The 27,259-nt window shown below is 42.0% G+C and overlaps 1 protein-coding gene and 1 non-coding gene across 3 annotated transcripts; both read right to left on the minus strand.

Annotated features, from left to right (window-relative positions):
• Nucleotides 1–24: 24 nt before the first annotated feature.
• LOC105559095 (ubiquitin-like protein 3) lies at nucleotides 25–8,637 on the minus strand. Of its 2 annotated transcripts, none has more exons than XM_012007156.1 (3): nucleotides 7,720–8,637; nucleotides 6,851–7,015; nucleotides 25–2,981 (listed from the first exon to the last, which is right to left on the minus strand). In XM_012007156.1, exons 1-3 carry the CDS (start codon nucleotides 7,925–7,927, stop codon nucleotides 2,917–2,919), a joined length of 438 nt encoding a protein of 145 aa, XP_011862546.1. In that variant the 5' UTR covers nucleotides 7,928–8,637; the 3' UTR covers nucleotides 25–2,916. The 2 variants fall into 2 exon arrangements, with proteins under 2 accessions (XP_011862546.1, XP_011862545.1); XM_012007155.1 differs by lacking the exon at nucleotides 25–2,981 and adding an exon at nucleotides 2,991–3,201.
• Nucleotides 8,638–18,246: 9,609 nt separating this feature from the next.
• Trnaa-ggc lies at nucleotides 18,247–18,319 on the minus strand. The gene has a single exon. It is a non-coding gene; the product is annotated as a tRNA-Ala (tRNA).
• Nucleotides 18,320–27,259: the final 8,940 nt, after the last annotated feature.

Genomic DNA, 27,259 nt, shown 5'->3' on the forward strand with positions numbered 1-27,259 from the left:
GGGGGGGGGGAAGGGGATATATATAACAGGAAATATATTTGAGTTTTCATTTAATCATAACTACTCATTAGAGATCCAATGTCTTCTCTCTTCTCTCTCTCTCTCTCTCTCTCTCTCTCTCTCTCTGTTTCTCTCTCTCTCTCCACACTCTGATAATCTTATACTCCGGAATACTAAACTCTCAAAGTGACGTCATATAATATTACTTCATTTTAAATTCATGATAATAAAGTCATCTATGTGGTATGAGAGCTCAACTGCGCGTCAACGTGCCTCATACCGTCGCACTCGTGCGCGCCGAGACGCGGGACGCGAGACGCGCGTGTCGGCGTGCACACGCGACTTCGATAATAGTACGTATATACAGTCTGTCGAGAGAGAAGAATACGAGTGTTGTGTCGTACGCGAACGCGTTCCTCATCCGACTCGACGTCCGATCGTTTCCCCAAGTTACCTTCCGACGTCGAGCTCTCTCTCTCTCTCCGTTTCGTCCTCCGACAAGCTTCGAATACGCCAGGTGAAGCTTTCCCACGGAACGCAAACGCAAAGTGAAACGGTCAAACAACGAGATTACAATAAATCCTCGTTTGAGATCATTTTGAATGTTTCCATCATTTTGAATACACACCGACCTCGGCGCGCGCCGATAGCTTTCGGCAGTTGATCCCAAATTCACAGTCGCGCTAGAATCAACGTACCGCTCCAATTTACAATTCGTCGCGTTTGTCCGTTCCATTTTCATTCAACGGAGTTTACGCGCGCTAGTGGAACGCGATTTGTCGGCCGATAATCGAGGCGTTTCGAAGGCGGCGCGCGTAAAACGGTTCAGAGCAGCCCGCGTCGAGTTGACTCGCGAGAAAAGGACCCGGACCGCCGAGTTCGCGAGGAACGTATCCACGGATCCCTCGCGTCCTTCTTTCTCAACATCCTGTATATACAGGGGGTCCCTGGTCGGTCGCGCTTTCGACGACAAACACCGCGCGAACGGCCGATACCGTGTGTGAGCGCTTAAAAAAAAAATACCTCCAGTCCGGCGGATACACCGTGTGTCCCTTGTCAGTCTTAACGTGCCCGTCGACATCACATGCCGAGCGTGGCCGTGGAGCGGCAACGTCCGCCTCTCGCCCGAGGACCGCCGCCGCCATGAGATTTTCTCACGCGCGATTCTCCTCAACCACCAAACGCGTTAAGTATTATCGACCGAATGCGCGAGTAACTAGGAACACCCTGTATATACATGTATATATATATTTTTTATATATAACATATATAATCGCTACCTGCATATCACAACATAAATTTAATTCTCTCTTTGACACTCTCTCTCTCTCCCTCCCTTTCGCTCTCACCCATTCGCTCCCTCTGCCTCTTTCTCACTCGAACGCGATACACTCAATTTACGCAAGCATGCACACAATCCCGTCTACAGAATTATTATAACGCTGCGGTACTGTGATAGTGGTTGAGTTTCTAAGCATCGTAGCGCCGTTCCAGGGCGCGTCTCAGGATGCAACGCTCAGAGCAGAACGTAGCCTCTCGCCACCCCGGTGTGTTCCGTCCCTTTGGAAATTCTCTATTCCGTCTTGCCGTGCGTGCACACGAGTTCCCTACGCGGGGACGAAGCGGAACGCGCGATTGTCCGCCCCCCCCCTCGGTCCTCGGGGGCCGAGCGGGCGCTCTGACCGCGGTTAACTGAACGACAGTCCAAGTTAACAGACACGGTTGCCCGGAATTCTGCGATTCCAGCCTCCTTTCGCGAGACAGAATAGCGGAATTGAATTAAACTGATTGCGGCCAAGTCGAGCGATCGGAACTTAAGTTAACCGGAGGGTGTCAACGGAAAATAACAGACGCCAGCCGATCTTGCGGATAACGTCTACTCCCTCCTGCGGCAATTACAATTATTACGGTCGTAATGCGGGGAAAAGACGGGGGCATCGCCGACGAAAATTTAGTTAAAGACTGTTAACTAAATTTACGATCGTCCTCTTTCTTCGCCGATATTATAGCTAGAGCTGTATGTAATCTAGGGAAAGGACAAGGAATCCCTAAGTAAAATTTAATTAAGGCTGCTAACTACATTTACGATTATCTCATTTACAGTCTAACGATGTAAACGCCGTAGAAACGAAGAAGTCATCGCCACGCGAAGTTAAACAGAGCGATTAATAAAATTGATCATTCAGTTAACTCTGTGCGGCCAACCGAAATTTCCGTCGAGTCAACTAACTAATTTAACGAACACGATCCCATTGTTTCTTCTCACATGATCCTTTACGGCATCGCGACGACGCCGCGGTCGCCGGGTTGGGGAGGGACAGGGAAAATAGTGCTAATCGGTCCACGCGTGATTCGAGATGCAAACGAAATTCTACCGGCTGATCAAATCCTTCTCGGTCCATCGGTTATATCACAACAAGAGCCGTAGCGTCCGAAGTAACGTCGTTAGTCCAAGTTAATCGCCCTGTCCGGCGCGACTCGGCCGGAGATCTCTCCTCCTCGGCAGGGTGATCGTCGTGCCGACGACGAGCCGCTCGTCCTCTCGAGCGGGTCTCCCTCGCGGGCGCGTATCGATCGCCGCACGCATTGCCGCCCGCCAAACGAACCGAAATAAGCGATCGGCCCGACGACGTGGGGGACTCGTTCACCGGGAAACGCATCGTCGCGCCGCTCCTCCTCCGATGGTCGTCGACGTGTGTCGCGCGAGCGAGACGGTCCGTTTTTCTTCCTTCTTCTCTCGCCATCTCCCCCTTGCCACGCTGCTCACGAGCTCAGCCACTAGCGGTCGTACATCAGCACAGAAATCTTAGAAACCATGGCTCAGCGCGCTGCGGGTGAGCCCGAGCTCGCCCATGCCGCATGCCCATCCGCCACGAGATCCACCATCGACGTCGGCGACGGCCGCCGGGGGACGACTTAGAGTATGCAGCAGGACGCCGAGCAGCAACTGCTCCCGCCGCCTTTACTTTTTTGTCTCTGATCTGCAACAGAGCAGCGCACACACCGTTCACTCGCGTGCCCTCAGCCCTGGCGACGCCAGGGGGTCGAGTCTGTATCTTACAGTACAGCGAAGACGCTAAAAGCCCTTTGTCTCTTTCTAAGCGGATAGTTGGCAAGAGACAAAGCTATTCACTCGTAGCTGTGGCGTAAGACACAGAATTGACCCCCAGGTCCCTGGCGTTGATTCACGTGTCGCCAAGTCTGGGGAACGAAAAGAGAAATGCGTTGTAGAACAAGTTTGCTTCGTGCGTGTTAAATAACTCGCCGACAACCGAAATGGAGCGTTCATTAATCATCGAACACCAATTTTCCGAGGAGTCGTATCGTATACTTTTGAAAATTTCATTCGTGCATAATAATTAATCGTCTCTTCTTGTGCCCGCGAAATTAACTTTAACGTTATTCCGTGATCCAACGAATAAACGTTTCTTTCTAGTTAAGATTGACGAGTTTTTAAGCAATTGACAAGGAAGTGGCACTTCAATTCTTTCTCCTGTCACTTAATTTATTTTCAAAGTGAAAATTTCATCGTTCACAAATCAATACACATTATATTCTTCACGTCTAAAATTTGTGTAAATTTTAGTTGAGTAAATAAACCAAAGACATTAATAGTATACGTTTTTAATATTTCTACAAAAGAAATGATTTTGTAAACAATTAAATTCACGAGGCTTTAACGTGAAATCACAATCCAAAGAAATAAAGGATATAAGAGCCAAGACAGAATATTAGCGTCTAAATGATTTTAATTTTTTGATTTATTGCAAACAATTGAAAATGAGTGATTTTCTATTCTTTCACTATAAATTATAGTGTGTATCATTTATTGAAAATAGAAGCGCCAAACTGTTGAGTTATTTTCAGAAAAGGATAAGTTCTGCAGGGATTTCTCCTTCATTTAGGTAGAATAATGCCCTCTTTAGATCCCACATTTAAGTCGGATTGTATAAAGTTATTAAATTTGTTTCCGACGATTCGTGTACGTCGCATTTCATTCGACATTATATCTATTTCCCGTAGGAAGCATGCAACGGAATTGGAATTTGCGCGGATAGGCGATAAGGATTGGGAAAACTCACGTTGGACTCAAGGATTTAAGACGGTATCTTTTAGTCGATGTCGTAATTTTCGGGATCGCCGGGCAGGGTGTACATGTACTCACCGTTAGGGAGAATACCTAGAAAGATGAAACGGGGACAACTGTCGCTTTTTCTTTTATTGTTAATTGACGTAATAGCGTACGCACTCGATAAATCAATACCTTCAATCCAACGGAATCGATGTCGGTTCTTGAAAACCAGACGAGAAAGGCGATATCGAATAATTTCAACTTGTACCGAAGGTCTTAAAAATATAGAATCTAGACACGACTTATATCTGAATGTTGTAACAACACTGGGTACTCCCGATTGAATATAACGGAGAGCGCAAAACGGTTATCGATTATTATTAATAAATACAAGTGTGATATTAAATAAAATATCCGAGCCGCCGCAATTTTAGCTTACATAAACTAAGTAAATTAAATGAATTGACAAATACTTGAAGAAAATGCCGAGTAAAAATAGCTTTTGGCCCTTCCTACTTGTCGTTATCGATTTTTTTTCGTTTTTCCGAAAACACGCGGAAACAAATGATGCGTTTCCTTCGGAAACTTTGCGTTGTTGATGCGCAGGCCACGTGAAAAAGCCAATTTAGAAAGCAGGAAACCTCCGCCGCGTTATAAAGTTGCGGGGTATTGTTACGAAGTTGCACAATGCATCGCACCTCGACGATTATCTTCTCCGTCGATCAAAGCTGATTATTAACTGCCTGCCCGCGTTTTATCCGTCGCACTTGCCGTCGCATCGATTAATAATTAGCGGCGAACGAGTTGCGTGCGACAAAGTTGGTGTCGCGACGCGAGGAAGGAAGAAAACGAAGACGAACCGCCGGATTTTAATCAACGTAACGTACGGCTGTTCGATCGTCGTTAAATTAAGAGCCGCGATTAACAAACCACCGGAAAAGCCAGGAGAAACGGAAACACGCGTGCCGGAAGCGGCGGAGAAATTGAAACGGAAATTGCAAAGAGCTCGCAACGCGAAATATGCACTTTACGCGCGATTATATGCACAGACTTCGTACGAATAATGGCAGCGTTGCGCAATGAGAAATTGACGACCGCCATTTGATGAGACGATTGGTTTATGCGAATTAATATTCTAAACTTTCACCGGTGCTCGAATGCGGGGTAACTTGCGTTAAATCGATAGCGATGTACGTGACGATCGCACCGTTCAAATTATCAGTGCACTTGTGCCGCGAGATAAATGCAGAATATATAAATACGCCACAAGGCAGATTTAAGGATAAAAAAAATTGCTTTTATTGTTAGCTGGACGAAAATATCGAAATAGTAATTGCTTGACTGTAAATCGTTAAAAACGAAAGATTGTCTATAAATTGGACAGGAGATACGAAGTATTTAAGAAAACTTGGAATTTGATAATCATGAGAGTGGAATAAAAAAATATGATTCCACCTGATGAAAAACCCAGCATTATATGTCCGGTATTTAACGGCGCGCAGGACAGGTTGGAGAAAGACGGTATATGGATTCTTAGTAATTTAATTGACTACCTCCACCTGTGCCAGGTCCTAAATGGCTTTTACGTTTCTAATTAATAAAATAAGTATATATTTTATGTGTATATTATACAACCAATATATTCATACTAATTTCAAGTAAATTTTATTTTGCTAAAATTCCTACCTAGTATCTCACTTTTCGATTTGATGCTGTGTTAATGTTATGATTTTTTTTAATAACTTTGTTTTATCTGTTTGAAGCTTTGTTGCAAGATATATTAAAATTTAAGAAGTTACGCCCAGTTCAACGATCTCCTTGATATTTCTGCCTAAGGATCTGTCGAATGTCGATTTTTAATACATTCCCGCATTCTTGATCGTCCTGTATAAATCGCTATCAATTAACGGCCAAATAAAGCTAATCCACATAATTCCGTTATAATGAACATCGATGGAATACGACATTTTCACTATAACGAAGTGTGATTGAATCTCCGCGTCTAATACGCGGCTTGATGTAACGAACTTTTGGTGTAATAAATTCAATTTGGAGATCCACGGCGGCAGCTCGTTGTAACGAGATTTTACCGTAATAATTACGCAAGCGCGTCACGTACCGATGCGATAGATTTAGTTTAGAACGGCGCGTAAACAAATTTAAAGAACGATAACGAGTGAAGATTTAACTGGATATTAATAAAAGTGCGGTAGAGTGTGCGCAACGTGTTTTTATATGGGTTGGAGGGAATTAACCCTTTATCCGGATAATTTATTTTCCTCCAGGGATACCGTGATATTTAAAGGCACGGATTATGCACACATAAAAAAACACAATTAAAATATTGTAACATATATAATAAAAAAGCAAAAGGAGGAAATTTGTCTTTTAAAATTCGTTTTGGAAAACCAGGTATTAAATCTTATTAATCTTGGGGAAACAATAATCTCGGTTATTTTAGTTAATTGTTAAAACTAAAAGTTTTTAATTTTACTAAATAGCCTATTTTGATAATAGTTTAATAGACAATGCACGTTACGCGAATATAACGTAATGAAAGGCAGATGTGCATCGCGGTTTAATTTTATGGTCCACGAGGGTATTTTAGTTATGATTTTATGATGAAGTTTATTTCGAGAGATGTTAAAAAAAAAAGAGAAAATTTGTGCCTGGTTTCACGGGGAGGTCCGTCGGGGAAGCGGAGGGGAAGGCGCGCAAGAAGTTTCGTAACGATCTTCACGGAGGAGGAGATAACATGGTCGCAGCTCGCGAATTCACCTTGAGAATTAGGCTCCGGAAGATTCTCCCGCGGCACCAGATGCATCACCGTGGTTTTTCCAAAGGGAAGCCCAAGAGCACCGAGCGTGACATTGCTGTGCAGGAAACGACCCTGGTAGATTAGCCGCAGGATCTCCGCCTTGGCGACCGCCTCCTCTGCCCAGTCTGCAACACGAAGATAACATTTGCGGGATGCTGGGAGTTCTCTCTCCGGCTCGATCCAACAGTTCGCGAAAAGTTTCCGAAAGTGCCAAAGCTGCTCGATCCTCAAAAAGACGGCGTATGCTCGTAGAAAGTACTTGCGGTAAAAAGTACGAAACGAGAAAAGCACGAGGTCGCCGTCGCAGAGATTCGAGCATAAATTTTCTCGTTATTGTTTCTATCCCTCGCACAACTTAATAATTTTACGACGGTCTAACGCTAAACTTTTTTATATTGATTTATTATATTTATTTTGGAAAAACCGCTTATTTTAATTGCTCAATCTTTCACATTGTGACGAAAGCGACAATTTTGTATATAAATTTTTTTTATGCTGTCGGCAAGAGTTCATTCTTAACATTTTCGCAACTGCTCTTTAATTTCTAATTTTACACGTATCTAATTTTGTTAATTTCTCATTCGTGCCTGAAATGTTTAATCTACTGATTTAAAAGCTTCAGAGTAGCAGAGAAACCTAACGGATTCTCAAACACACACAGATATTTTACTGAATGATTTTGCAACTCCATTATCATGACGTGACGGCGCATCGGTAATTAATGATAATAATTGCGGGTAGCATCATATGCTACTATAACAATTATAGTAACGCTAATGGGGAACGGATTGGTGCAAGCGGCGTTTCGAAATGGCAATGACTAACTCACCTTCCGGCCAATTTTCAAACACATGGTGCGCTATATCGCCCGCGGAATCGCTTGGACTGAATAGGAACTCTTTTGTCTTGCCACTGACGAGGATGAGGCGTAGATTTATCTGTAATATAAAAAATACTGTGAGAGAGAGAGAAAGAGAGAGAGAGACCGACCAATTATGCAAATAGGAAAATGTATCTGGATACACTTGATTTTTCATCCTCTCAAATTTTTAAGATTTCAATTTACGAGTAGCGTTAGTCTTTATAGAAACTAATTCGCGCGCAAATTAAATTCCAGGTATTTACTCGATCAAAGTTGGCGTATCGTTTAGGGTTAAAAAAAACATAATAAATATTTTTACTTTTTCATCGAGCATAGAACTAAGTATCACACTTTTCGCAATGAAACTCGTAAAATTGCGGCGGATTTGCGCCAAGAGCGAAAGGGTTGAACGAGCACTCGTCGACTTTCCACCAGTGCCGGCGACAGCTGCGCACCGGCGAAATTACCGGGGACAGTCACCCCCGCCGGACGAACGCGAATTCAATTAACGTCGGGCAGGCAGGGGTGCGAAGATCGGGCAACATAAATAATTAGCAACCGACGACGACGACGAAGCTGGACCGGCGCGGGGGAGGTGGGCCGCTCGAAGGGCTCGGCCGACCGCTCGTAACCCTTTGCGGTCTCCGCGGTCGCGACAATCCGCTGTTAAAGCGTTAAATCATCGTCCCCGAGCGATGCGCATTATCGTCCGGCCGCACGCGAAACTTCCCCTTGGCATTGCGGAATTTTCGCGCCGGAGGCTGCCTGGCTGACCAGACTGCACAGTGTACAGCGGGCAGCGTTGTAAAGTGTAATGCGGGCGAGCGCATAACGAAGCTGTAACGAGGAAATTACGCGCGCCGGGAGATCCGCGAGTTCATTTTTATCCGCTGTACGCCTCTTTTTTTTCCCCCAGCCGCTACTAATTTGATAATCTTCCCGCGAAAAGTCTGCCGGATTTGCAAACACGCGGGCGAAAGTGGACCGTGGGTTTCGAGGAGAATAGAATTTCAACGCATTTTTCGTGCGCTCTGTATGAAAACTGTATACAAGAATGGAAATTTTAAAGCCGATTTTTCCTCCGGAGCGACGTTCAATGAAATTCCCGCGGAAAGTTCCTGATGCCGTGCCGCAAAATTTCTCAGTCTCCTGCATTAAATATGTCAGCTACGTCGGATTGTTATATAAATAGAATTTCTTCATTTCCATCTCCGCGTAGCTTTTTTGTGACTGTCGGATTTACCACGGAACAATTCTCTCGCCTGTGGTTTTTTTTTCATTTTAGATCACACGTGCACATTGATTGCTGCGAATAAATATAATTTCTCCTATTCATCCGCGAAATTACTTTGTCGGAAATTGTTTTTGCGCTTATGAATAATAGACAACTTAAAAAACCTCACACACAAAAAGCTGCAAATTCCACGTTTCTAAAAGATTGCTTTTAGTTGGAAAAGGTCGCGTGTGTCGAAACCAATAGCGCGGTAAAATTTGTCGAGTATTATTTATTATGAGAATATCCACGAGATACACGACAAAATAATGTATTATAACTCTTTGTTAAGGTAGTTATTTCGTAAAATCATTTATGTGAGAATTGTTTCAAATTTTTACAGTTTATTCTTTACATTACTACACTGACAAAAAAATTGTTTAAACTAAGTAAATAGATTTACTTAAAAACATTTTTATACTGAAGTAAATATTTATTCTATTTAAAAAAAAATCAAATTTTAAGTAAAACTATGTATTATATTCAGTAAATTAATTTAAATCATTACATTTTCTACATTCAAATAAAGATTTCATGAGATATAGAATACTATTTATTAAATAAAATAATTGTTTTTCTTAAATAAGAAATCCAATTTGCTTCGTTGTAAAAATTACATCTTAGTAAACATTTTATAGAATTAAAATAACATTTATTAATGCACAATATATATTTAATTTAAAATGATCTATTCTTTGATATTTAATAAATACTGAAATTAAAGCAATGCATAATTTAATTTGTTTATTTTTAAGTTTAAGTTATAAGCTATTCGGAGCCACCTAATGAATCATTTTCTTCAGTAAAGTAATATTTTTTGGATAAAGTTATTTTTTATCAGTGTACGTGCAAAATAAGACTAATTAAATAAAAATTGACCGTCTCAAGTTTAAAAAAATGTTAAAGACTAATTAAATAAAAATTAACCGTCTCAAGTTTAAAAAAAATGTTAAAGACTAATTAAATAAAAATTGACCGTCTCAAAGTTCTAAAAAAAATGTTAAAGTTTGCTATGTTACACGAAATATTACGTGTAAAACACGTTAAAAATATTATTATACGTAACAATATAATTCGTTGTAATATTATTACACGTGAAATATTATTTATACATATTATGTGTGAAAATATTAATATTTGCGTTTGCATACGCAAATAATGCAAATTGCATACGCACATTTTATTCTTTTTAAGTTTAACGGTGAGTGAGAATCGTATGAGAAACAAAAAATGTTATAAACTAAAATAGAACGAATAACTGGAAAAAAATCAAAATTATTGACCGTTCCGTTTCAATAATATACAGTTAAAACTGAAAAATGGGAAGAATTGTGTAGTAGACATGAGTGTAGTGTAAGAGACGTGGCAGCAGCGCCTCAAACTATAATCTTTCAAATCTACTTTATATTATGTACTAATCGTAAGGGTATTCTTTAGAATAATATTGCATCGAGATATATCATTGTAATAATAGAGTGCTGGTTCCTGTCTGGAGGGAACTTTTGAGCATTACTGTCGCGAAACACACAACTACCTTAAGCAAATAATCCGTTGTTTAAAGCAGTAAGCAATAAATTGCATACGTTTTCCAAATAAACGGTATATTGCTCGGGAGAGGGGTCTTTTCTCAGATTCCTATTATTGGCGATATCATGAAAAATAAGAAGAAAAGGGGGCGAAATATTGTGTAGAACGACCGTGCCGTGGAACCGTACAATACGCTTTGTAAAGCATGCCTCGAACCTTAATCCCGCTCTGTCATCTTCTAATACGCGAGATAAGAGAGATCGATAAGAGAGATATCGGTTTTCCGAGCAACAACGATTGAGGCGACTAGTTCTGAGCTCCATTCGAGTGCAAATTGCCGCAAGTTTATTCGCACGCGAAACCGCGTTTTCTATCGATCGTTCGGTCGAAAGGGCGCGACCAACCGTTCCGATAATTCCCTCATTAGTCCTCCAACGAGAGCCGGGAGAGAGACAAAGGGAGAGAAGGGAGGGAGAAAGAGGACACTTCATTTTTGCTCCATGTTCGATTTAGAATTTTAGGCTCACCGAGCGTGCATAGAGGAAGAGTCCTCTTTTCGTTGCGCGTTACGTACTCTCGAAATCCCCCGAATCCGCGTGCGCAAACTCACGAAAAGCGCGAGAGAGATTTCCGCAGACATATCTCCGAAACTTCAAAGAGACCGATTCATGCGATACCAGTCGATTATTCGAGTCACGTTGCCCGAGAACGCCAATTCTGTCCGCACCGCGAAACCTTTCGCGTCCGAAATTCCGATCGTTCCTCGTTCCGTCTAGTCTCGCGCGTAATTTGTCGCGAGAATATTTGCTCTATTTTTTTTTCTCTCGTTATCCTTCGAATTATTTAAAGTGCGGTTTTATATAACAAAAAAAAATTCTATTGTACGCTTCACGGTCAAAGACGCGATCATAATTAGCGACGAGAGGAGCCTTGAATTCTAAACAGAAGACAAGTCCGCGGCGTCGTAAAAGTGGAAGTCGCAATTACATATTCTTAATAGGTCACTCTGTATAACGGCACAGCTCGTTCGTGCAGGTACCATCACCTGGATATCTAGCGATGCGAATCTAACGATGTCACCACTCGATGTCCACGTCGAATATTTCGTTTCTTTCGTCACGCACCGCCTGATCGAACTTTCGCTGCTTTCACCTCGCGGAAAAAGCGCGATGAGTGGGTCTCATTTGCAAAAAAAAAGAAAAGAAAACACGACCGAGATTTTGGAGAAGTCAGTCCTACGTTCTCGGGCACGAATATTTGTTGAAAAATCTGGTATTACGAATTCAAAGGTGATAAGCGTAATTGTTTCAAAATACACAGACAGAAAAGAACAGTTGCAGTTACCACAATCTCACTATAACTTATTAGTCATTTTAGGAGCCAACCACATTTTTATAATTCTTCCAACTACGTAAGTTATGGTTGACCTAATGTTGACAATGTATTATAGTTCTCACAGACACAATATTGCTTCATTCAACTTATGATATGGTTGTCATAAACCAAAACGAGCTTTTAATTTGGTAAGGTGTACTAAAAATATTGCAATAACAATCACAAGTAAAATTTCGAATAACTATATGTAATAGTAATAATCGTATTTATATTGAAAGTAATATTCCCTGCTTTTTATTATACAGGGTGTCTGATAAAAATGTCGCCGAGTGGAAAATAGTGGTAGATTGGGTTAAATTGAGAAGAAAAGTCATATGACGCGTTGCAAAATTCGCAACAGTTATCGAGTAATTAATTTATACATCTGAGCGAATGAGGACGTATACGGTAGGCCGGACTTGGAAGCCATGTAAGATAATCGATCGATGAGCGGGAGGTGGAGCGACGCGCGAGATACAACGCAGTGCGAAAAAAACAGTGATCGCGGGACGGGCGGTGAGCAACGCGGCATATGACTTCTCTTCTCAGCTTAACCTAATCTACCACTACTTTACAATTAGCGACATTTTTATCAGACACCCTGTATATACATTGCGTTCACCACTATTCATTGGTTACATCACTTTGCACTCATAAAGAATAGTACAAGATAGCAACTTTCAAAGAAAAGATAAGTAATCTTATACGAATGCGTAAACTTATCCGTATTTATAACACCCTATGCGGTTTTCTTCTTACGAGAAAGTCTTGTACCGCGCGTCCCTCTAGTGAGGACATTCCGAACCACTTCACTTTTGTTTACGATGTGATTAGTAAGGTGGATGATAGAAATGTAGTTAAATTTACTGTTATTGTGATTGTATTTACTATATAAAAGTAATTAACTAATTTACTATTCATTACCTGAATATTTTAACAGAATAATAGAAGCTTATATTTTATAGTATAAATTGTTTAAATAGTTGACATCGCTGTGTCTCTATATGGTTGTTATTACTAATATTAAGCATAGTAATAATTACTATAAAAATGATATTCCTGACTATAATTATTTTACTATGCAATTATAGTCGCAAATACTACGTACTTTTCTGTCTGTGTAGTCGTCGGAAAAAAACGCGGGTACACAAATACTTTAGTCTTGAATCGGTTTGACAAATAAATTTTGTAAAATCCAATAATTCACGCGCCACGTTAAAATATTACAGTAATTAGTCGAAATCGCGCGAGATCCGTGTACTTTGCCGATAGAATCATAATTGACTTTCACTTTTGCACATTAAAACGTTTCATAAATCGCTGAGTTAACGTTAATAAAAGGTAGTCTAGTTCCAAGCACGTGCTGTGGATCTTCTCAGAAAGTTTTACATTATTATAGCTTCAAAGGCCGATAAACTTTCTACGATTTTAATTATTAATGATAAATTACAAAATAGAACCATTAATTATCATCATTCACGCTAGAGAACGTATTTTTAAATATTTCCGGTCGTTCAGAGCATCGTGAAAAATTTACATAGAAGTTTCCAGTACCATTTCCAGTGCTCTGGGGGAAAAAAAAGACAGCAACCCACTTTGGGGCCCACAATTAGTAATCGAATTATTTGGATTGTTCGTAACACTCTAATCTTTCACAAATTTTACCCCGCGTAACTAAAAATCGCAATTAACTATTCTATCTATATCCAAGATTTTAAAGTAACACTAATCAATTCTCTCAATTAATTCTGTCGATATTCAGTAACGCAAAGATAATTTTCACTTAAGAGGCACTAACCGAAATGTTAAGTTGCTTAACTTAAAAAAAACGGTCAAAATCCCCAGTCTTCAGAAATCAAATTTCCCAGAGTAGAGTTACGAACAATCCAAATAATTCGATTACTAATTGTGGCCCCCTGTTGCTGTCTTCTTTTTCCCCAGAGTGTTAGGGTTTGAGCAGAATGGCTGTCTTGTACTTTTAAGACATAAGACAGTTATTGTGCGTTACCTCAAGACAAAGGCTTAAAACATAAAACATTGTCTTAAGGCTGTCTTAAGAGTATAAGACAGCCATTCTGTTCAGGCACTTACTCTTTCAACCAATACCGCATACTTCGTTTCAGACTATTAATTAAACTGTAACGTTATATTATAAGTGTTTTTTTTATAACGCGTACAGGTTGAACTTTACTCGGGCCCACGAAAAGGTTAAGCGACGACTTAAGAACGGTAAGCCAAGTTGCTATAAAAAAAAGCCGGGGATAAATCCTCGAGCGAATGTTGGTTGGCGGGTAATCGGTTTTAAGACCCGAGTTCGACACGTAACTTCGCGACGAGTTTCGCTAACTTATAATCTTAAAAGTGGAATCGCCTTAAATTAACCCGGCGGACGATAGCCCGAGCTCTACATCGGCCACCAAGTTGCACATGGACGTGGAAGGTACAACGAGCGTCTCACCACCTTTCTAATGAAACGGTTAAGTGGATTAAGGAGCTGACGCCATTTAAAACATGCCTCGTAGGCCGATCCTTTTCCCTCCTCGCCGACATCTCGAGTCGTTCGGCTCGCGATCCCACACGAAAATAATGTCACACGACGACGTACACGCGATGACTCGTTTCCTCAACATTAAGTATCTCGATAACTACAAGCCACGAGTTGGGGCGACTTCGTTTACACAAACACGAGTGTGAAATAGATAGAAAGGAAGTTCTTATCTATTTCCGTGCTCCAGATTTTGTTGTTGAGAAAGCCGCGATTCTTTTTATCGCTCGCAACGGGAAGACCGTCGACGCTTCGACGTTCGCGTCGGGGAAAATATCAGTGATAAGCGCCCGTCAGGAGAGAACACGTGCGCAAAGTTCGGCTGGTCTATCCTGAAGATTATCTTGCGTTAAATACACTTTTCCCAGGCTGTTGATAGCTGGCGTTAATGGAACCGAAGGATCGGCGCGCGTCGAGCGATACCGTTACGCCACAGAGATTTGATAGGCTCTATGGGACGAAAAGGGACGACGACGACGGAGAGGGGGGGGGGGTAGAGGCGAGGAGACCGAGAGTGAAGAAAGAACAGAATTGGGCTAATCGCGAATGTGTGTTCGCCGCGATGGGCTTACCTTGATTTTGCGAGCGCGGAGCGCCTCGATTCGCGTCACGAGGCGAGGTCACGCCGAGACCGGATAACCAGGTCATTGGGGCATTCGGATACCCGAGGACCGCGAGTGGAACTACGCGCATATGCATGTAGAACGACCCACATCTCTCTACGCGCGCCCGCGTCCTTCGCCCGCGGCACGTATCGAAGGACTTAAGTTTTGACGCAAACACGTAATAACGCGAAAGCGCGCGCGCACGAGCGGATCTTCTCCTCGATCCAGATATACAGCGAGACGCAACGGCGTTTCTCCCAAGGTCCTTCCGTTTTGCCCCCCCGCGCGCAAATTTCGAGACGTATTTCGCGACGGCGCCGATGAAAGAAATACTCGCGCAATTTATTTTCTCTCTTGAAAGAATGTTCCAATAAAAACACTCCTCTCTTTCCTCGTGAATTAGGCTTAAAGCTTGCTTTATCCAGTTCGTTCTGGTACCTTGAGCATTTGGTTTTACCTTAGTATAACTAGTAGGTCCACTTACTCTCTGTCGGCCCCTTTGATCTTTGCGGCCCCGATCACATTGGTATTCCGCCATTGCTTTGGTCAGTAATCCAGCGGTGGGTGTGTACGTGTATTCATCAGCTACACTACCACACATGCAACTTTTCTTGTTGACTTGACACCAAATCAATGTCGGATGCGCAGAAGGGATCGACGCAAAACTTATAGCGAATTCGGTTGGTTGCACTAGTGCGCACTAAGTGCACACTAAGCCTTGTTTCAAGTCAATTCTTATATTTAAAGATCATCTTAAATACCTCCTGCAATTTTTCTTATCCAGAAAAATGGTCTGTACAACGTTACGCATTTTTTGACTAAATACTCTTTCAACATGTATTTAAGACAAAGTTAAATATAAGAACTGACTATAAACAAGCCTTAGTGTGCACTAGTGCAAGCAACCGAATTCGCTATTAGAGACCCTTTAATCAGAGTCTGGCCATATCACCGGAAAGGTTAGTATCCGCCATTGTTCGTCAAATTTCTGCCCGAGAAAGATAGATATATGTGCTATCTCACTCTGCAGTTAGTAAGGCAGAAGATTTTGCGTTTCGTCGGTATGACAGGTTTCTTAACCTTAAAAATGGTCAACTTTAATTACCATCTCGCTTCGCGGAGCAGAGCAACACTTTTTTCTGCCAGATTTTTTCGTTTTGAGCGAAATCGCGTCGAATAAGTCTAAATTCATCGATTTTGGAAGTGTGGGAGCTAAACTGAATAATTACTTTATAAAATTGGCGCGAATTGACGCAAGATGGCGGACCAATCACAGCGTGCCTCATTATGGCCAGACTCTGATTAGAGAGCTTCTACGCAAAACGAAACAAATGACGGAGTGAACCTACTAGTTTTATTATGGTTTTACTTCATCTTCGGTAGGCACTAACCTTGCCGAAGGAAACCTCCAACCTGGACTATAGCTCTAAAGGGGTATGTGTGGCAGGACACTCTCGGTGGTTGCCACTTCCCTCCGAGAGGTGGCGTCCGATAAAACCAGCGGTGTCCGTGATTGGATTTGAACTAGGATCTTTTCATTCATTTGTTTACTAAGCGCACATTTCTCTGTGCCAGGCTCGCCACGTAAAAACATTGCCGAATGAACAAAGCCCGTATCAGACTACAGGTTGAGACTGAGATTAGATTGAAATTTGACCAATCGGAGTAAAATTCGCTAACCATGAGATTAGTAAACTTTACTCCGATTAGTCATATCTCAATCTAATCTCAATCCGTGGTCTGATACGGGCTTAGAGCGTTTTACGTCAACGTCTCCCCGTTTCACGCGGACGAGTTGTGCCGAGAGAACAGAATGCGCAGATGCCTTCTTCATTGTATGTAAAATTAATTTTACACATATTTAATAATGAAAGAGATAATTATGTACAGTATACAGGGTGGGTTTTATTTTGTGAACCAGTCTCTTACCATGAGAAATGGATTACCGACCAAAACAGTAGCCAACCCGGCAAAAAATGGAAAATCTCGTTATATATGTTTCAATCATGTAATATTTAATTGTATCTCCCAAGATACAATTAGATATTACATACTTGAAACACATACAACGAGATTTTTCCATTTTTGTCCTGGGTTGGTTACAGTTTCGGCCGGTAATCCACCTCTCATGGTAAAAGACTGGTTCACAAAATAAAACTCACCCTGTATATTTACTTAAACGTATAATTAAAAATCCCCCAAGAAATGCAGCAAGTACAAAGACAAGATTGACGTAACCATTAATGCTTCAAGACAAAAGTAAAGAATGAAATAAATAAAATGCCAGTGGAAATCTCTGCTGACGCTGCGGCGGAAATTAAATTAAGCGCTGCATAATGAAAAGAAACTGTTTATCACTCGAACGACCGCGGGAGACACAAAGGCACGGAGTCATGCGAGAAACGGTCTCGATCTGGAGCGTTTTTCCCTCTCGAGGAAGCGACGGCGAGACGAGGGAGAGGAGGCGCAGCGGCTCCGTCTGGCTCCGACCTCGCATTTCTCATCGCGCGGAGGCGCCGCGCCGACGAAGCTGGTGGGGAACCGACGGGCTCTACCCACCGGTTCTCCATCCGCGTTCGCGTGACAGAGGTATCGCGCCGCTATCGCCATTCTTGGCGACGGCGGATTCCTCGGCGGATTCCCCGGGGGCGAGTCCTCGTCAACGAAAATCCGCCGAGGAGGCGTAATCACGGCAGTCACTTTCAGCCTGCTTGAACGCGAAGGATCCCGACCCAGGGCTCGAGTTTCCTCGACACTTTGTTCAGAAAAGACCATAGTAATAAATAGACGTGTATCTTCGGGGAAGTGGACTCCAAAGCTAGGGGCAACCTAAGCGCAATTCGTAATACGTGATTACTTATCACACTATTCGCGATTCGCAATTTATCATTCGTAATTTAGTATTTATCGTTTCGTGTTAACGTGGACAACTTTTAACTGTCATTACGGGACTTGTAACATAAGTCTACAATTAGTAAAGTTTCAATATTAGTAAAAAAAAACCACTCGGCTAACGAATTACTGCGAATGGCGAATCGCGCGCGGCGAATCGACCAACTTTTCCTGCGCACTATTCACGAATATACGAATCACGAATCGCGCATAGCGTGCACGCCATGGCTAGCTTAGGACGCGTCACTTATCAATTTTTCGGCGAGAAAAACGAGCTGGGACCAGACCAGGATTCGAACCTGGGACCTTCCGCTTGCCGGACGGATGCTCCTCCAACTGAGCTATCCAGGCCCACTACACGGAGGAGGAATCTCGCGGCGCGAGACAACGGGAGAAACTCCGAGATACGGAGATGGGATCGCCCGCGTGTATTAAAATATGAAGTCTCGCGGAATGTATTCCGTTTGTCGACCCGATTGCGCCGAATGCGAAGTCGCACGGCTCGCCTCGTTTAACGAGAGTTAACGGATCGCGGATGGTCGGACACCGTGTATATGCGCTCGCGCGAGATCGTCTCATACATATTTTCCGAGATGGGTCAACGAGATACCGGAAATTATTCAGATGGAACGTAGGTCGCAGCGCATACCTACAGCCGAAGAGCCCCGGCTCCGCCTTGCCGTCTCGCGGCTGAAGAAACGTCTCGTCTGATGGATATCTCGCTCGTCTTCTTCTCGTTACGATCGCGGCGGGGCCTCCCTTTGCCCGGGTAAAACGAGAAACGGGGCGCCTCTCCGCCATCCGGTATCGCATTCCGGGACTGTCGTTTCCGGTAAATCGAATTCCGCCGCTCGATAGGTCAGCGCCCAATTCCGCCGAAAGCAAAATCAAATGAGCACCGGAAACACGCTAACGCACCGCGGCGTTAATCCGGCCATTATTAACTTATATAGGCACTCGACGACAATTTACCGATGTTTCAACGGAAATATAACCTTCTTTGATGTTAACAAATTAATTAACTTACCGAATTACCCGATATTATACCCGCTACGAATAATGAAACAAAGTATCGCAAATACAATATCACGTCAGCCAAACTCTCTTCCTTTTGTCTTCCATTTAATATTTTGCTTTTTTTAATACCATAAACGTGTATTCGTGGTTAAATTTTTCAAGTCCTATATGTGTAACATCCGCCGGAATATTACGTGAAAAGATGAAATGGGAGTGCGCGAGAATAGACACAGCCGATACGAGTTAAATCGTTAATGCCGTGGCGCAAAGGGCCCTTTTATCGAGACGATTAACTTTTCGACCGTCCGTCACTTTGATCAGTACATTAAGTTGAATTCATTTAATGCAAATCCTCTTGGACGACGCGGAAATTTCATCGCGCGGAAGGAAATCGGTCTCTCGGTTCTCCTACACCTGCATTCCGTTACTTTAAGTTAATCGCACGCGCCGGAATTGAGAAAATTTGAGGAAAGCGCGTATTCTCTATGCGCGAGCACGCTGCATCGCACAATAGCACACATCCTGCCGCATCCCCGTATCGCGTTTCGAGGAGGAAGCCTTGGGAACGTGCGCTAACCCCGCGCACCGCGAGGTATCTTTCGACTGCCTTTCTCTCAATTTGCCGGCGTTGCAGCGCGTCTCCTCGCAGAATAAACAGCGCGACGATGACAATCTCGGGGTCGGAGAAAAATCCAGCCGCTCGTGACGCGCCACCCGACCATTTTTAACGCGGCACGATTATTACCAAATATGTTAAAAGTAATTATAATCAGCATACGACATAAATTATTAAGTAAACACGCGTATGAAATAAACATAAGTTAAATATATGAATTATTCAGCAGGCGCGTATGCAAAACGCGTTCAATTTTATTGCTAAATTAATGAATTTTAGTACTTTGCGAGTAATGACGCGATAATTTTACTGACAACCGACAGTCGAATCGGTCATTTTAGATACGCAACGTGCACGCGGTAGCGCGACAGCGGAGCTTCCCAGGTTTATTTGTTAATAATCTCGCGCAATCGAGCCGCCCCCGGGACACACGTACGCTTATAGCGAGTCATTTCCACAGTCTTCGCGGAATACCTCGAGCTGGCAATTACGTCAATTACAGGGTGACTTTAGGTTAATAAATACTAATGCTCCGCCATCCGGTGCGAACGTGTAACGGAGCGTCGGAGTCGAATCGCTCTTAATCGCTCCACCAATGTATAAAATTAACAAACTCATCGGGAGATACCCATGCAAATGCACTTGGAAGATGTAGGGCGCAGACGAAGGTACGAGAGTATATTTGTTACAACAGTACCTCGTCGTTTAATCCACAATATTTCTTTTTTATCGCTTCTCCGCGCGATTGAAAAAAAGGCTCTCTTTTTATATAACATTATTAACGTTTTCTCTAGTTTCAATTATACAGGGTGTTATGTAATACTCGCCTCACCTCTTATTTTCGGATAGACCGGGTTAGACTGAGTCGAAAAGTCCTGTACCTTTTTGCAATTTTCGCAATAGTTAACGAGTTATTAATTATTAAAAATTATTATCTTAGCCCGGCCCACCGCCCAATTCAAGCTCGCGGCGAGATGCGGCCGTCCCACGATTGGCGTTGCTAGGCGCGCGGGGAGTTGTTTATGACATACGGCAACGGCCACGTATAATAAACAACGCTCCGCGCGCCTAGCAACGCCAATCGTGGGACGGCCGCATCTCGCCGTGCGTTTGAATTGGACAGTAGGCCGGGCTAAGACAGCGATTTTGAATAATTAATAACTCGTTAACTTGTGCGAAAATTGCAAAATGGTAGAGGACTTTTCGACTCAATCTAGTACGCTCTATACGAAAATAAGAGGTGAGGCGGGTATTACGTAACACCCTGTATAGAGGAAAACCCCCTATTAGAAGATGACTCCTAATATGAGACAGCGGGTTTTCAACATCCAATATCATAAATCTTTTTTCGCAACAATTACACGCACGTATCTAACAACGAATTGCCCATTAAACAGATTTCACTTCAAGAGTAACAAATTCATGGCGGAGCCAAGAGATGATGCCTATTAATTTAGCAGAAACCCCGCTAACTCATGTTAGAAGCCTATGTCATATAATAGGGGACTCTCCTCTGCTCTCTAAAAGGCCATGGATGGATTATCACTGAAAACAGCGAATATTCACTGATTCACAATGAACTATTCACTGCTATACTATAACTGTTTCCAGTAATAATGCACCGAATGACTTTTAAGGAGTACATTTTTCTTCTACCGGCGTGTACCTTTCTGCCTTTAATAACAGTAAATTTTACTTTTTGAGGGAACAGAGGAATTCTTATTATAATGTGATTACCTCGCAACGCACGTCAAAGACTGTGAGCCCAAAGTTTGTTCAAGACTTAGCTTTATCGCGATGCACTCCCGTTATTCCCGTTGCACCTTGAGAGACGCACGATGAGATCAACAACTGTGTAGTGGCGTCTGTAAAGTGGTTTATCACACCGGAATAAAAAAAAAGCGGGGCACAAAGCTTGTCGCGACAGATATCGCATTAATATTACCTTAATCACGGCTGTTGTCGGCGGAACAAACATCATCATTTTATTTCTTATCGAAATAATAATCAAACGTGCCGGCTTGGGGCGGCATTATCGTGTATCGCGTTCACTGATATCGCCGATGCCAGCGCCACTGCCGGTCCTATTCAGGTTAATTGAATTAAGAACTCATTCCGTTCCGAACAGCGCGGAATTTACAAGTGTTGTTATGTGCACGAGCGTTAATGAACGATCTTTACTGATTTCATTTACGGGCGCTTTTACGAATCCGAAGCCAACTTTTTCCACGTACGCGTTACAACATCCGAATTATCGAAGCGATCATACGTAAAAAGCTCTCTGTGGATTAATTATCGGTGAAACGAATCTGAATCGGTGAAATGAGTTCGTAATTTCAAGTGGACTCTATATCTTTTTAATTAAAGGAATAGATTTAGAGATTCGAGAAGAAAACTTGCTTTTGGTAAAACAATGCGTAAACAATAAAATTTATCTAACACTATTAACGTGCGCTTATAAGTACAGTATAAATATTAATCAAGCAGCATTCTCATGTCGTAATTATTTCGTAATAATGAACTTTCTCGTATAATCCTGCGTCTTTCGTACCTCGTGCAATTTTCTAAGGCGATTTTTTCTCAGGCCCACCGTGAGACATGATTTTCCCGACAAAACAACGACCGCAAGCAGCGTCAACGTGGTAATGTCCACCTTAAACCGAATTTATATCTGGTTGATAAACGATGCACTTCGGCGAGCGAGTGCGTGTGCGAGCACACCCGAGAGAAGTCCCGTCAATAAAGCGAGCGCAATAACAAAAACGCCGTCGGGATCAATTGGGGTTAACGAACGTAATGCCTCGGTATTCCGTGGTGGAACGTGGCGAGCCCGTAAAAAGGTGCAGTCCACACAAAGCCTTCGAAGGGCGAGGGCGGCGGTGCCGAAACCGTAGAAACCCGCCCGTGGAATCGCGTTAACGGGTCGAGCAGTCGGAAGATCGCTTTAAACGGATTGGCCGATATGTACAACCGGGTTAAAATACTACGTTTTAACACGCGGACGTCACCATGCGATCGTGATAAATCACGTGTCTCGCGCCTGGATATGAATCTAGAAACATACTCCCTGGAAGTTCCATAAGTCACGGAATATAGATAAACAAAGCCAACACTGCCGTCGCGGTACCGAAATTTTCAAATCTTAATTTGGGATTAGATTGTAGCGTTAATAATAGAGGAAAGTCCCCTATTACGCGATAGGCTTTTAATACGAAATAGCGCGGGTTTCTGTTAAATTAACAGACATCATTTCTTGGTTCCGCCATGAATTTATTGCTCTTGAAACGAAATCTGTTCTAATGGAAAATTAATTGCTAATTGTTGCTTAAAAAAAAGTAAAATTGGATGTTGAAAACCTGATATCTCATATTAGGAACCTGTCTCATAACGAGAGAAAGAGAGAAGGACTCTCCTCTATCAATTGTAATCAATTCGTTAAATTGCATATTAAAATAAAGTATGAATTTTCTAAATTTCTGCCTTAATATTATTTCCTTCAGAGCAAGAGTGGGCATTTCCGACCATTTCGAAGATAAGTTTTGTATATGCAATTCTCTCGCATCGCGTCGTTCTGGAGACGAAAGTTTTCTTCGGGGAATATAAAATAAAATTATTGAAATCTCTAGATATTAACTGGACTGGTACACTGACTCCATTTTCTCTATTGTGGTGCAGAGTTAACCCCAATGTAACCCCGTCTTACGATCCATTGTTCGAAACATGATAAATTCCAGTAGGGAATATATACGAACCAATGCGGGCTATCGATTTTAACAAGCTCGTCGAAACTGGACTCGTAAGGCAAAACTAGGGCGCCCATTTAGCCATCGAGAAAAATAAACTTGTGCTTGTATATTAATAAGGGGGAAAAAAATTCTTAGCACACCTAAATTTTTGACACACATTCTGCTTCTTTCAGTTCGCTTTTGTAACTCGCATAAAAATGTAATCCGTAAACTGTACAGATTGTGTATTCGTTAGGTGACTTTCTTACACGAAGCTGTCATGTTATTATCGTAACAGGATTTACTGGCACAATTACTGCTGTACGTATAGAAAAAATGTCATTATTTTCTGCCATTCTCCTAACGGTCAAATTAAAATTAAAAAGTTTTAAGTTTACCTATAACCGGATAAAGTAATATACGTTGCCATATACATATTTGTTATTATCGCGTTCAAATTTATTGATACAATTGGATCATTTCTCCCTGACAAACGTAACCATTTAATTATGTTCTGCCATTTTCTCCTAGTAGTCACGTTAACATTTAAAAAGTTTATCCGAAACCAAGTAAAGTACATATCTCGTCACTTAAGAGCTGCATGAACGTTTCTGTCAAGACCCACCCGGCTTGGTTAGGGAGTTTCAGGACGTTTTATTTATTAGTAAGTGGTGTAATCGGACGATAATAGCCAAACGGCTGTCTGGATACCGCGGCTCACACCACTTTCAGAATAAACGAGTCGGGGTAACTATGCCGGCCGCAAAGTGCCGTCGCAGTCTGCACTTGCAAATTTATCGATCGACCCGACACGACGGCTAACGGGCGTCGTCGTGGCATTTCGTTAACGCGCGTTGAAACCCGCTCGCGGAGGAAGAGCAGGAGGAGAGGGCGGAGGGGGCGGAGGAGGAGGAGAACCCAGCAGCACGCGACCTAGACCCGACCTTCCCCAAGGTGTGTGCGCGAGAGGGACGGGCTTGGGTGCTCTTGGGACGAGGAGAGAGGGGGAGGGGGTGAAAGAGAGGGTGTCCGAAGAGTCCGGGAGGCGCGGCTCGAGCGGCGAATAATAAGTGCGAAGGACACTTAGCCGCTAAGTCCGGAGGATACCCTCGGCATTAGACGGAGGAAGATTGGAAACAAGATGAATGCGTTTCGTAATCAGAAGACTCGGCCGATGAGATCCATTCCCGTCGGGATTTAATAAAAATTGTGTCTGGGTCGCGCTTAAATATTCCATTAATCCTGTATGACACGAGCCATACCTGTAACATATACGATATCTGAACGCTCTCTTGCGACTAATTAGGTTTACACACGTGTAAATTACGTATTCCTTTGGTACGATGTGACCCTTTTGATGCATTTTTGTCGACATGACCCGGCACTTCTGTAACTCTTTTTTATCATGTTTTCGTTAATTAACCAAGTTAATTGAAATCAACGTTCTTTTGAAATGGATGTCTTCATATTATGGAACGAAATGAAAATTCTCACGTATTTTAAGTAGGTCATGTAAGGTGTAATTATTTTAATGCACGATTACTTCTCCCCCTTCTCATTTTTTTTTAAAGAAACTCTTTTGCAACTTAATTTTTGGATGACTCTATTCCCGAATAGACCAAATACACGTTACAAACGTTCGCGTGAAACGGACGCCCGTTGAGAGACCGTGTCGAGCGGCAATAATTATCTTGGCCTTCGCGAACAATTAGCGTGTTCATACATCTCGAAGCGCTGCTACCGTTTGTTCGTGATTAGCTCTTGCTATTCGTGAAATGTTTGAGAATAGGATTTTGCGTGAAACAGAAGGGCAGTGGAAAAGTGAGAAGAGAAAGACAATAATATAATACAGGAATTTTCTAGCGAATTCGGCAGCTCGCACTAGTGTGCACTGAGTACACACCAAGGCTTGTTCAGAGTCTACTCTTGTATTGTATGTATGGTCATATTAAGTACGTGTCCAAAAATTATTTAGCTAAAAAAATGATCCATACGAATACAAGGTTGGCAAAATTCCACATTTTTTGGACAAAGTCCATGCCAATGGTAAAAACCGGTTTTTTTTGCGGAAAATACCGGCAAAAACTGGTCTTCTCTATTAAAAACGATAAGATAAGTAGAAAGTACTGCAAAAAAGTATTATTTCTCGCATAAACTAAAAATTAATATAAAATTTAGTATCTCCGAAGTTCTCGTTTTAAAAATATGTATTAATTTCAATGAAAAGATTTTTCCCTTTCTATAAAAAGAGATGTTACCAGCGCAAATGTCGTTAGTATCGAACAGTTGAGGCCTCTTTTCCGCGATGCCGATTGGTTTTCTCGAAGCACGGTGTGCTTCACTTCTCTTTTAGATTCGTAGTAAATGAAGATTTGCAATTTAGAAATATACAGTTGTATACACCAACTATTGAGGTAAAATCTTTAATCTTAGCAATTAGAAGTTAAGGAACAACGATTTTTGTTTTGAAACATTTTCTCGATTGAACAGAATTAATCGTTAATTTAATCAATACCAATAATGAATACCAGTCCGCAGAATGATACACAAACGTAGTAACAATCACGGATGTGAAATATTAAGTACAGAATTTTCAATTTCGTAGGCGGGACAACGAACTCTCAACGTTCGTTGTTGTTTTTCTTTCGGCGCGGTATCTACGACATTACGCGGGCCATTGTTTACCTGAAGGTCGCCGCGCTATCACTCGCTCGCCGAACGTCGAGCCGGCAGGCAGAACCAAGAATCGCTCCGTGCGTGGTATTACTTTTGCGTTATCGATTTCCAAGACTCGATCGCGATAAATGTAGGGATAAAACGCTATTGATTCGTACACCTTTATCAGTAACAAGTAACGTTCCTCGATTAATTATTAACTTTCTACAACTTGTAATGAGAAACGAATTGCATGTTGAGGCGACGGCTCTTTATCAACGTATAAGTAGATATTTCACGAAACTAACTCATCTAAAATATGAATATAAACCGTGGTACTTTGTCGCGGTTACATCTCGTTTACGCACCGCGCTTTTAATTATCTATCGATTTTGTGTAATCTGTTCCATTTTCGGGAAAAGAGAGAAATTTGTACGACTTCGGCGTTTGCGCTGTAATTCGCTCTGTCGTTCTTCGCAACTCGAACGGGCAGGACGTAAAGAAAATCGCTTATTGCACGTCGTTACATTATGCAAATGTAATCGAAAATTATCTCGATTAACTGTTGCAATTAATAACTGTTTATCGTTGGAAATTTCGTTCACATAATTTATTTCGAGGATTAGATTGAATGACAAAGATTGTAAAATATCGTTTCGTTGCGGACTAATAACTACTTCTTTACCGCAGATTATGCTTCCGATGCTCGCGTTGCGTTTTATATCACCAATTCAATAGTGATTTATCCCTTCTTCCGAATGAAAAAAGCAAGTTGATAGTTTGAGTAATTAGTATGACAGAAAGTCACACGATATTTGTTAATAATATTTCGTGCGTTTCGCGGTATTTCACATCGCGTACGGGAGTATCCGAAGTTTCGCGCGATCGATGATTTTGACGAGTGAGTGTTGTGTGAGTGCAACAAGAAAATCTAACAATAAGAGGAGGAAACCTAGGAGGCATCGGGCAACGGGCAGAGAAATCGTGAGGTAAGTGTCTTACATTTTTATGTTACTTGCTGCTTGTACAAAATAAATCTGTTGTGCTTTTATTTCATTTATTCAAATGATTCGAACGAGGATTCGAATAAGTGTTAGAGATAAAACCATACGTATAAAATTTTGTGAGTTTATATTTAAAAGGCAGACTTGTTCAGTATTCTGTATAATTATTTAAATAAATACCTATTTTAAAAAATATAAAATATAAAGTATATTTAATACAGTAATTTCGATTTGACATAATTAGTCTATAATAATCATACACATATTACATATA

Source organism: Vollenhovia emeryi, unplaced genomic scaffold (genome assembly GCF_000949405.1).
Source record: "Vollenhovia emeryi isolate VEMERY1.0 unplaced genomic scaffold, V.emery_V1.0 DF939290.1, whole genome shotgun sequence".
Lineage (NCBI taxonomy): Eukaryota > Metazoa > Arthropoda > Insecta > Hymenoptera > Formicidae > Vollenhovia > Vollenhovia emeryi.